This window comes from Brassica oleracea, chromosome C9 (assembly GCF_000695525.1).
Source record: "Brassica oleracea var. oleracea cultivar TO1000 chromosome C9, BOL, whole genome shotgun sequence".
Taxonomy (NCBI): Eukaryota; Viridiplantae; Streptophyta; class Magnoliopsida; order Brassicales; family Brassicaceae; genus Brassica; species Brassica oleracea.
The window spans coordinates 15,340,428-15,352,478 of NC_027756.1; the positions used below are offsets into that span (position 1 = coordinate 15,340,428).

The 12,051-nt window shown below is 35.4% G+C and overlaps 1 protein-coding gene across 2 annotated transcripts; it reads right to left on the reverse strand.

The window, feature by feature from the left end:
* On the reverse strand, positions 1 to 3,875 carry LOC106317522 (endo-1,4-beta-xylanase A). 2 transcript variants are annotated; one of them, XM_013755328.1, is made up of 8 exons: positions 3,680 to 3,875; positions 3,529 to 3,573; positions 3,003 to 3,385; positions 2,770 to 2,923; positions 2,348 to 2,700; positions 2,087 to 2,264; positions 1,280 to 1,819; positions 1 to 1,203 (listed from the first exon to the last, which is right to left on the reverse strand). In XM_013755328.1, the coding sequence occupies exons 1-8, from the start codon at positions 3,746 to 3,748 to the stop codon at positions 76 to 78; spliced, it is 2,850 nt and encodes a 949-aa protein (XP_013610782.1). In that variant the 5' UTR covers positions 3,749 to 3,875; the 3' UTR covers positions 1 to 75. The 2 variants fall into 2 exon arrangements, with proteins under 2 accessions (XP_013610782.1, XP_013610784.1); XM_013755330.1 differs by having other exon boundaries at positions 3,654 to 3,701.
* Between the last annotated feature and the right edge of the window lie 8,176 nt (positions 3,876 to 12,051).

Genomic DNA, 12,051 nt, shown 5'->3' on the forward strand with positions numbered 1-12,051 from the left:
TACAAACACCAAAGCTTGAGAATATTTGAAATTAGATAGTCACACTAATAAACACACATGCATCACACAAAATAATCACAAACCTTGAAGATCCACAGTAATAACCTGAGCCGAATCTCCTTTTTCGACAACAAACGTTTTAAGAACCTTTTGAGATGAACTAGTAATCACTTCAACAGCATAATTTCCATGGTACCCTCTAAATGCAAACGCACCGTTTTGATCAATATGTCCATTAGCATGCGAGAGCCAATCTTTCTTCACAGCTAAAAGCCTTTTGCCAGCTTCATTAACATCACCTTCTGCATTCACCAAGTGAGAGTTGTCTCTGCTCATGAACAGCTCCCAAAATCCCCATAACATGATGCCTTCAACCGCAGGATGTCCAAAAGCTTCCCACATCATTACCTCCAAATCATCTCCCCTGATGTGCTCATTAATGGAGGAGACATCTAACTCCGTGAACCATATCGGTAAACCAAGGATTCCTAGTCTGTCTAGAGCTGAACAAACAATTGGACCCACTGGACTATCGATATGGCCTTGAATCCCAATTCCTCCGACCGGTGCACCCTTTTCTTGCAGGTCAAGAATATGCTCAATGTACTTTTCCGGGCAGGATTTTGGATCACATCCGTCTTCTATGTGGTAATCATTTACGAACAATGTCGCAGATGGGTCTAGTTGGTGTGCGGTTTTGAACATGTTGACTCTTATGTCTTTGCCTAGCTTGTCTTGGTAGAATGATCCGTGTAACATCTCGTTGTTCACATCATAATGTTTGAATTTCCCCTTGTAACGGTTTAAAAGACTGGTTAAGCGGTTTTGGACCGCCGTGTTTAAGTCGGTTTGGTTCATCTTTTGTATCCACTGCTGAACAGTTGCTTGGACCTCCCAAAAGATACAATGTCCTCTGGTTTCTATGTTGTTACTACTGCACAAGTTGAGCATATCGTCCGCGTCTTGGTAATTAAGCTTCCCTTGTTCTGGCTCCGTCCAGTACCATTTCAGCTCGTTGCCGAACACCGCCCAGTTAAAGTTTTTCAAGAAAAAATCGACGAAATCTTCGTTATCTATACTTGATCTGCTGATGCAAGTTCCCACAGGGAAGCTGTTCCTCGTCTGTCTAACTTTAACCGTAGCTCCAGACAGTTTGCTAGCATCAACACCAGAGAATTTGAGGATAACGTCGCTTCTACGGATCTGTATATCAAGAAAATTACTATAAAGTCTCATTTGATATAAAAGCTTATCGAAGCAGAGTGTTTTGTGTATATACCTTGTCAGATTGTCTTCTCAAATGCTTGATTCTGGCGAGCCGGTCAACCGGGAAAATCTGCAAGCCAGCGACCATGAGATCAACGCCAGAAGAAGGGCCTTGAATATAAACCAAAGCCTTAGATGGCTGCTTCTCAACTCGGAAAGAACCACCAATCTCATGCCATTTATCGTCGTTGATCTCGACTTGTCCACCGTTTACCCATTGGCTATCAATACCAAGTGCGACGTTAACATTCTGCGGACTATTAATGCCGGAACCGAGTTTAACCCAAACAGATATTTGGTATGTCAAGAACAGTTTAAGTTTGTCAGTGATCATTTGAGCAGGGCCCATCCATGTTTGTGTTCGGTTAGTCACGAGCACGTAGCGGCCACTTAGAGGCTCGTGTGGTCCAAGCGAGTCCCTTGCCATTGGAGGAAGGATTCGAGGGGAGCCTTCTGCAACGCTTAGCGTGCAGTTCCCTAATGGGAACCACCCGTTGGTTGTACCATCAGTTAACTGGCTATTGGTGAGTATGTTTACCCCAAATGCAGGATTCTATAACAAAACAAATAAAATAAAAAATAAAACTAAAGTCTCCAATACAAAATTGTTCATTATTTAGAAATGTAAAATATGTTTGGAAATGAACTTATAATCATGGAATCAACTCGATCATCAGATTATAGATTATAAGCCTTGATTAAATCCACTTCAGCTTATAACCTCATGATTACATAATATGTGAGGTTATAAACTTATATGTGAGGTTATAACCTCACATATAAACTGTGGTTAAAATGTGAAGTGAATCTCTGGACTAACCTCAATGGGTGGGCGCGGTGAAGGAGGAATTTTCTCAGCGTGCTTTACGGTTAAGCTGTTGAGGAGAATATCGGTTCCTGGAGGCGGACCTTCAATGTAAATGACTACTCGTGATGCAGAACCATTGAGGAGGAACTTCCCTTTACACTGTATCCACTCCTTGTCTGTTGCTTGCACACTTTATAAAAAAAAAACAAAAATAAAGATCCACTTTAACATTTTACAATGATTCTTGATCTGAACTATTAGAAGAAGACTAACTTGGCAATGCCAATGTATTGGTCACGTTGATTTGGATTCTGGACCCATAGAGTAGCTTGCACAGTAGCACTTGTCACATTGTTTCCATATATACGAACAACCGCGGTTGCTTCATATACACGTTTCCTCTCAACTTTTCCAGTAATCTCTTGTTGAATACCGTTCCAGTTCTGTGTGCGTTCTGTAGCTGCAGCGAAAGCTTTTCCAGATTGTGGAATTATCTTTCCATCAGCCATGGAGTCATGACACACAATCTTGCAGCTTCTCCCAGACCAGTTATTTAGTCCATCTTCAAAGTTTGGGTTCACTACAAGATTCTCATCTTCCACTGTAACGCCTTCAAGTCGTTCCCGCTTTAAAAGAAAATCAAATAGGTAAGAGTTAAGGCAAACAAATAATCATTGATATGATTAGTTATATACCTCAGGCTCGCTATCAAGGTGAATGGTAACAGACTGTATTAAGAGATCAATCCCTGGTGAAGGACCTTCCAAATAGAAAACAATTCTTTCTGGTACGCTTGGTAACGAGAACATGCCTTCTAGTCTCACCCACTTCTCCTTGAATACACAAGTTCTGCAATATTCAAAAATAAACAAAAATGTTCTTCTTTTGTGAATATTAGACAAAATTATAAATGTAAAAAAGCATTTACTTTGCGATGAACTGATAGTTTGTTGGCGATTGTTGGTTTTCGAGCTTCAGAGTGGCTATAATCTCCTCCAATCCTTGAACAGGACCAGAGACGGCAACAGTTGCAGAAACTTTATAGAGAGAACAAGGTTTCACTCTGCTTGTTATGTCTTGCTCTAAGCCTTGCCAAGTTTCTTTCCTGTTCTTGACAACTACATAGCTGCCATACTTTGACGGGTCTAATACACCGTGAGGGATACCAGAATCTGCGGTGACAACAGAGGCCTCGCAGCAATTTGGATGCCATGAATGCGTCCCCAAAGAGAAGTCATGGTTCACAATAACATTGGTACGATCAGAACCGATGACTGGTGTTACATTGTTGTTGTTGTTCTGTTTTGCATGCTGGTAGAGACATGATTAAACAGAGAAAGATCCAATCAAACGTTTAGCTTAGATTTCAAGAAAGAGTGTGAAAAAGGTGAACAAGACTTGTCTATGAAGAAAGGAACATATCGAAAAGACAATCAAACCCTTGCAACCCTAACCTCTCCATTGTCGTTTCTTGAAATCTCCATGCTGTTTCTTAGCTTCTAACAGAACAGAATCAGACCCAGAACAAGTTAGCATATGGGTCAGAGAAAATTTTGATGAAAAGACACAAATATTCAACCTTTGTGTGTAAAGGATAAGACAAACCTTGTCTGGATTGTGATTTTTGTTCTTGTGAATTGGATTTGAGAAGCAGCAGACCGTGAATCTCTTCATTATATAGACACAGAGATCAAACTGTTGTGTGCTATTTGGTAGATCTATCAAGTTGATCGCAGGATTCAAGTGAACTCCAAGAAAAATCAGCGGGACCAGCTACCCAACTAAACTCTTTGAAGATTTAATTCTTTTTAAAAAAAAGTATTTGAAGAACGGATGAGCGCTCTGTTTTCTGGGATTTTATGTAGAGTCCCTTGGAGGTTGAGCTACGAAAAGACAATGCAAAATTATTAAAATACGGTAGACATTAACTTTCTATTTAAAATTAATGTTTTTGCTTAGGCTTATGTTGTGTAACTCAGGTTATGTTCTGAATTTTTTATTTAGGTTTTGACCGATAATACTAGCATAATAAAATCATAGATTCGATTTTTGTTTATAAAAATGGTATAAATAAATTATTTTAAGACAAACTACTATTTGATATATCATTAAATTAAACAAATATATAAAAATGTGCGACGGAGGATATGGCGAAAGATGCACAAGAAGAACGAGTTCAGAGGAAGTGGCAGGCGCCAACGGATGGTACTTTAAAATGTAATGTGGGGGTACAATGGTTTAAACAGAAACGGATTCTCGGAGCTGCTTGGATTGTGAGGAATCATCGGGGTGATACTCTTATCCATAGTAGAAGGGCTTTTGCTTAAATAGGATCCTTTGTGGAGGCTAAGTTCTATGCCTGGTTATGGGTGATTGAATCAATGCATAGCCATCATATTGGAAGTGTGCTCTTTGAAATGGAGTTTGGAGATTTATGGGGGGGGCTGTCACTAAACCGAGAGCATGGCCAGCCTTTAGATATGAAGGAGTAGAACTGCGGAAGGCTTTGGATTTAATTCAGGAATGGGACGTGCAGGTCGTTAATTCTAAAGTAAGATATGCTCATGCTATTGCAAGAAATGTAACGAGAGAGAAGAAATACCAGTCCTACGTAGCACAGGTTAGTCCCCGATGGATGAAGGAAATGTTTGAGGAGGATCAACAAGGTGTTTGATCGTTTTGTAGAGGAAGCAGATGGAACAATGCTTTGGATGATTTTGGTGCGTTCAGGTGGAGCTGTATGCTTGTTTTCCCTTTTGGTTTTGTTTATGGTTTTGTTCCTATCTTTGTGTTGAACTTGTGAGATTTTGGCTTTCCTTTTGGAACTAGTAATAAATCTTACTCAGAATTAAAAAAAAACAAATATATAAAAAATAATCTATATATTATTTAAATAATTTATTTTAACTGTGATTATTAACTTGTTTTTATGTACACAAGAAATCAATCATTAGCTTTCAAAAAATCAAGATCATTACGAAATATTTTTAGTTCGAAATAAAAAATCTTGTAATCATTTAAATTCTTAAAAGTTACTATTTATATAATTAAGTAATATTTTCTTCAGGTTGTTATAGTACTTTACCATGCTTTGATTGGGGGTGGGTGGGAAATTATCAGGGCTAATCTCTCTACTCTTCATGCAAAGATGGAAACATTACCTTGAGCAATGGAATGTATGAAAAATCTACGTCAGTCTCATGTCACATTTACAACGGATTGTTCTCAATTGGTGAAGACGGTTTCGAAACCAGAATAATTACTAGATTTTGCAAGTTATTTGGAAGATATAAAATTCTGAAAGAAAATTTCATCAGCTCAGCGATCATTCATGTACAACGAACCCAAAATATAAAGGCGGACAGACTAGCACGCAATGCAAAAAATCAACCGTCCTACGTCGTTCATATGGATGCAGAGCTTCCCATTTGGTTTACAGAGTCAGTTTGAGTCTGTTTAAGTTGATGACAAAAAAAAAATATATATATATATATATATAATTAAGTAATATATAAATTAATTTAAATTAATTTTTTCATCCCAAAAGTAGGAGGATACTCGAGGAATTTTTCACATCTAGAGACACTTTCTCACATTTAAATTACACTAGAAGACACTTATCACTTGAGACACACTTTTTTTTGTCAAAAAGACTCTTATGACCCTAAACTAAAGAGAATCTCTCTCCTCTTCTAATTTTATTTTATTATTTTTCTTATTCTACTTTACGTATTAATTTACTTTTATCTTAAGTTCTAAAATATATTAAACAAAAATAATTGTCATAATAAACTATATATAAAATTCTAAATCTTTTAATATTCATGTTCATATATATATTATATATATATTAATGTGTAAACAAAATGTGGACGTGGACACCAAAGCGTGGATTGCAGAATTATAAATTAGTTGTGAACATGAACATATTAACAGAATTATAAACTAGTTGTGGATATGGACAATATTCTTTCGATTTCATTCATCATCTCGAGATCTAAATTCAACTCTAATCAAAATTAGATCCATCCACATCATGACAAAGCGCAAATTCCTTAGATCAGAAATCTCTAACATGCAAGATCTATTACTCTCCGACAAAAAGTAAACGCTTTTTCAATTTTTCTCTCCGCTCATACTCACAATATCATTTTTTTCTCTTCTTGATTGAAGTTTTATAGTATACCAATGTTTATTAGTTGGTGTCCCTATATTTACCAAAAGTTATGGAAAATCAGGTTAATGTCCACGTTATTTAATATAAACACATTAACATCACATATCCACACATTACACATTACTCATCCACACATCACCCGTCCACAAATCACTCAACCACACATCACTAGTCCACAAATCACCCATCCACATGTGTCATTTCCATTAAGGGCAAAATTGTTCACAATCTGTTGTTGGCCCATAACAAAGTGTGTCACATGTAAGAAGTGTCTATAGGTGTAATAGAAAGTCAAAAAGTGTCTCTCAGTGTAATCAACTCATACTCGAGACTCACTTAACTATTTGATAAAATTTTCTTTTATATATTGTTTTACATTTCAAATACATTTCTATAATTTTAGTAAATTAGTTACTTCTAAAACATCATTTTGTATTACACAGCTTTATATCCATTTCGAAAACATTGTTAACTATGAGAATGTTAACATAACTAGGAATTCCAACATAACATATGATGTTTAATGCTAGAAGTTTTACTTTTGATTTTTTTATTAGTATTGTTTTATCAAATCAAATTTTATAAATAAATGACAAAGGGCAATTCTCTCAATAGACATTTTTAAGTTTTTGTCACAAAAATAGACCCCAAAAACTAAAATGACCTAAATAACATTTTTTATTTTGAATTTTTTTTTTTTTTTAATTTTTAAAATTTGAAATCCTATCCTCAAAACTCCACTCCTCAACTCTAAACCCTAAACCCTAAATTATAAACCCTAAGCCTTAAACCCTAAACCCTAAACCCCACCCCTTAACACTAAACCCTAATGTCTAGATTAATTAACCCTAGGAGTATAAGTGTATATTTACTTCTTTTGATAAAATATTTAAGTCTATTTTGGTCATTTTTATTTTTAAGATCTATATTTGTGACAAAAATGTTTTTTAGGTCTATCCTATGAAATTTTTCTACGGCAAATCATATACGATTAACTTTATAATTTAACAATAATTGGATAAATTTTCATAAAATGTGTGGGAATTAACTAAAACATTAATTATATGTTTTAGTTATTTCTTTTTTATCAAAAAAAATAACTAAAACATATATAATATTTGTATGCAAGAATATCCAATTTAAAAATAAATCAATTAATTTTGGTCATGTCGAACATCTCAATTATCATTCTTTTTTTTTGGGTAAAATGTTAAAATTATATTACCAAGTTTTCTGTTTTTGACAGAGATTACAAAAGAGAACTAGTAGCAGAAGTACAATAATGAAACTAAACACAAGCATACATACAAGCCCTAAAGCCCGAGAGAGGAGAGCAGGAGCATCCAAAGTACCGGAGAACAATGAGGCGAGCTCTGACCAAGGGACCGGGGCAAAGGAGGAAAGTTGACGGTTGCCGTGAGCCCGAGAGAAAGGTGCCCTCAAACCTTGAGTGCACGGTGCCCTCAAACCTTGATTGCACGATGCCTACAGCTTCCTAATGACCCACCAAGCAAAGCTAATCCAGAGAATCTCGAGCACGGATACACTTACCAACCCGATGCTCACCACCACTAGCGGACGAGGCAGTGACACAAACCAGCTATGCCGTCGTTCAGAAGACGTTCTCGAAGATTGCCGCCTTCAAGTCCGTCAACCGGGACCGTATACACCCATTTAACCAAGAGTCTATATAGAACAATCGGACTGGAGAGTTACACAACCTCTGGAGTGGCGCAATCTGGTGAGTTCGTAACCCGAGACCCAATTGCCATCCTGAACAAATCCAAACTACCTACTACAACTGTAAGTGAGCAAGAGTACCTACACGAAGCAAATGGAGAACAGAGAGGGGAGATGAGCGCCACATCGCCGGTAACTCATAGCTTTAAAGCGGAAGCCAAAGCGAACCGCAGTGCGCTACCACCAGAACCACCGTGAGGCGAGCTTGGAGCCCAACCTACGGAGCCCCCACGCAACCCACTGGAGACCACCAATGGAAAACAAAGCCAGAGTTTGATGGCCGGAGCACAAAGCTCAAAGCCGGAGCTCCAACAAGACGCCGTACCCACCATCAGTCACATGCCACCCTGAGAGATGAGAGAGCACTTGGAGAGGGCCACCGACGACCCATGCGCCACCAATCCTGAGAGAGCTAGACGAGATCTGAGAAAAAACCCTAACCGGACTGAAGCTCCAAGCAAGAGGAAGAGAGCGGCACGATGAGACAGCGCCGTCCTCTGGCGCCTCCCACAACACCGAACCCCTCTAGATCTACGCTGGGAGCACCGGATCTGAACCGGGAGGAGGACCTTGTCTAACTAACCCTCCCCGAGACCACAGAGATACACAAGGAGGAACGGGGAGACACGAGAGCAGGGGGCTCCGACGACCGCACGACTGCACGGAGGACGCGGCAGTCGCCGGAGGACGCGGCAGTCGCCGGAGCAAGGAGATCTACGGAAGGGGTTTCTTTTCTTAGAGAGAAGTTGGAGAGAAATAAAGTTAGAGAGCTCAATTATCATTCTTTGATAAACTGATTTTTTATTAATATCATTCTATATTGTTTAACTAAATATATTTATATAACTATTAAACATATTTCAAAAAACTATCACACTTGAGTATAACACAAATAGTAGTTAAAGAATATGGTAACTAAGACTATCTATCTTTTAATATGGATGCACGCAAAATTGTCTGATAGGTACAGTACAATAGAAAACTGTTATGTAGTTATATATGAAGTTGTTGCCGTGTTTCCAAGTTTCCAATTGCTAATAGTTAGATTCGTTCATCACAGCGTTAATAAGACTGCATTTGTAGGATGATTAAAATTCGAAAGTATCTCATAACTGATGAAAATATATGTAAAAGAAAAACTATTATAAGACATTTTCTTAAGAAAATTGGTATTCATGGGAAAAACAACCATAACTATCTTTGAAAAAAAAAACAAAATACATCAATGTTAAAGCATTAAAGTTTTCAAAATATACTTAAGTGCGATGTCATTTTGACATAGCCGACACGCATTAAAGAGGAAAAATTGAATATCGATAGCTTATCACATTCCAGTCATATCTATGTGCAGTAATCGTTTCTCATTCTTTCTGTAAATCATTAACTCCAGATAAATAACTAATTACGAAGGTAAATATTGTTTGTTAAGTAGTACGTATTAACTAACTACAAAAGCAGAACATTTTACTTATCAACGAATCCAAGAAATAGTTCAATTGATTTTTTTATAAACTTTATCGGCTAATCCGGTAGGCTCCGAGAAAAAATACACTTAGTGTTACGTAATGGACACTCGAAAGTATATCACATTGTCTTGCCCAAATTTAGAATACCTTTCAATTAATACCAGAGCGTAGACTAATCGTCTGTTAAAGTTCACCATGTTAACCACATGAACCAAAACTCAAACACCAAATAGCGATAATTTAGTTTACAGAGATAATCGAATCCAGAACTGATATAGATACACACAAAACTCCAAAAAAATACCACTAAACTACCAATGCTTGGTTTATAGTTCATTTTATGTGCTACAAAATTCTTCATACAAAGAAAACCTTTAACGTCAACACATAAACAAATTTAAATTTTTTTTTAAAAAAATTAACATGTTCTAGTCCTAGAACCAGAAGATTATAAAAGTTGTTCCTCAATAACTTGTGGCAATTTTAAAAACTATCACTAAAATTAATTTTTAAAAAGAATGACTCCAGGTTAGCCTAGCCTAATGTCATAACTGAAGATATCATCCCAATGTTGTGGATATCCTAATCGGAAATAAGAGCATCTCCAAAAAACTCTGTATTTTAGAATTCCCAAAATTCTATTTTGAAGTTTCAAGGTGTTCTTCTCCAAAGAAAAACTTCAAATATAATTTCAAAATTATTTGTAATTTACACTGTGGTCTTTATATTCGTCATAATTAATATAAATCCATAAAAAAATTATAAGTAATTAGCACATATGTAAAAATATTACAGTAATATTAAATAATAAAATCTTACACTAAAATATAAAATTATAAAATATAAATAAATAATTAAATATTAATACAAGCAAAATACCAAATTATTCCATAAAATCATTTCCGTAATTCTCGATCTTCGGTTACACAAAACTTGTTTGGACAATATTCTAGAGGTTCCGGAGGAAATTTACAAGACTACTAGTGTTGTTGTAATATTTCGTAATAATTGTGTTTTCATGCATCTTTTTAAAATGTTTTTTATTAAGTTTCTTTTGTAACATTCTTGTTGTTTAATTTTAGTCTTAAAATTAAATCTTATTTTAATTTTTTATTTATTTTATGTGTAAAATTTGAAGTTATAAAATTAAATTTGAAATATCTCTGATATACAAAAGTTTTAAAGATTAAAATGATAAATGAGGAAATACTTAAGAATCATAAATGTAATGTATAATTAATTATATGACTAAAATGCAAATAAAATATGAAAATTCAAATTTAGAGTTTTGAGTAGTGAATTCACTCCTTAAAACTCTAAATTTAAAGTTTTGAAGCTCTTTTTTGAAAATCAAAAAAAAATTATATTTGAAGTTATTGAGTTTTTCTGGAGACGCTCGAAGGTAGATATTTGGTACAATACAATTAACGAGCATAAATAAACATGAACAGACTTGATATTGTTATTACCTAACAGGCTTTTAATCGTTAAAAATGGGAAAAAAATATACAATTGTGTGGCAACCTTTGATATAAAAACTAGAGTTGTATCCCCTAAACCGCCGTTTTGTATCAGATTTCAATTTATTAATAAAATTTAGGGAAAATTGGAAAAAATGTACACTTTGAACTTAGATTTGTCCCAATAAGATCTTTAGAAGATTATTTAGGGAAAGAGGATTTAGATTAATTTTAGTACCATTATACCCTTAAATTATTCAATTTCTTTAATTAAAAACCAATAAATAAAATATTTCGTAGTTGATTTAATATTAAAATTAAAAAAATTAAAAACAGAAGGAAAAAATAAACCCACTAGAGAAAAAAAAACACTTAAATGGTTTTACCCTAATTTTTTTTTCGCTTTACTCCTTTCTCTAACGTAACTTCAACCTGTATCAATGGCGATTAGGGTTATGGAGAATCCTTGTTTCATCGGAAATCATCTCTTTCCCTCTAGCGTCTTCGAAAATCTTCGATTTGTTCAATTTGTTTTTTGAAAATCAGTGATTTTTTTCTTATGGGTTTGTATAGAAAATCATTCTAGGTTTGTTTCTTCTTTGATTCATCTATTTTTGATCGATCTATCTAGGATTTAGGGTTTCTTCTTCTGTGTTTATCGAATCTGTTTTACAATGATTTTTTAATTTTTTTGATATGTTTCATTGAAAAGAAAATTGTTTTCTTCTTAGATGATGAGTCTGTTGAGAAGAAGGAAGAGGAGAAAGAAGAAGAGGATAAAGGAGAAGGGACTTTGACTTGAGGTATTATCTTTTAGTATCTAACGTTTTGTAAGTTTGTGTTGATACTGGACTTGAGCCTTGAGGTATACTCTCGGAGACTCTGAGCACTGCTTACTTGCTTAGTGACTTAGTGTTGTCGAGAGAATGTTGTTATCATATCTCTGTTCTTGCATTGCATCCTTGCTGTCTTTGTAATTTTTGTATCACATCTCTATTCTTTGGTTCTAGTATGTAAGGAGTCACAATGTGCTGAATATGGGAGGGACGTGAAGTATAGGCCCGAGCCAAGTTCAAATCGCAAAGCCTGCACATGTAGTTGCAGTTACACATTAGAGATGTCAGATGAGTAACA

Bases quoted from the DNA above. Each gene is read 5' to 3' on its own strand.
- LOC106317522 (XM_013755328.1), bottom strand. From the start codon at position 3,748: ATGAAGAGATTCACGGTCTGCTGCTTCTCAAATCCAATTCACAAGAAC. The intron at 3,386-3,528 runs GTTAGGGTTGCA...TGTCTCTACCAG, and splicing joins CAAGAAACGACAATGGAGAG to CATGCAAAACAGAACAACAA. The intron at 1,204-1,279 runs GTATATACACAA...CTTGATATACAG, and splicing joins TGAGAAGACAATCTGACAAG to ATCCGTAGAAGCGACGTTAT.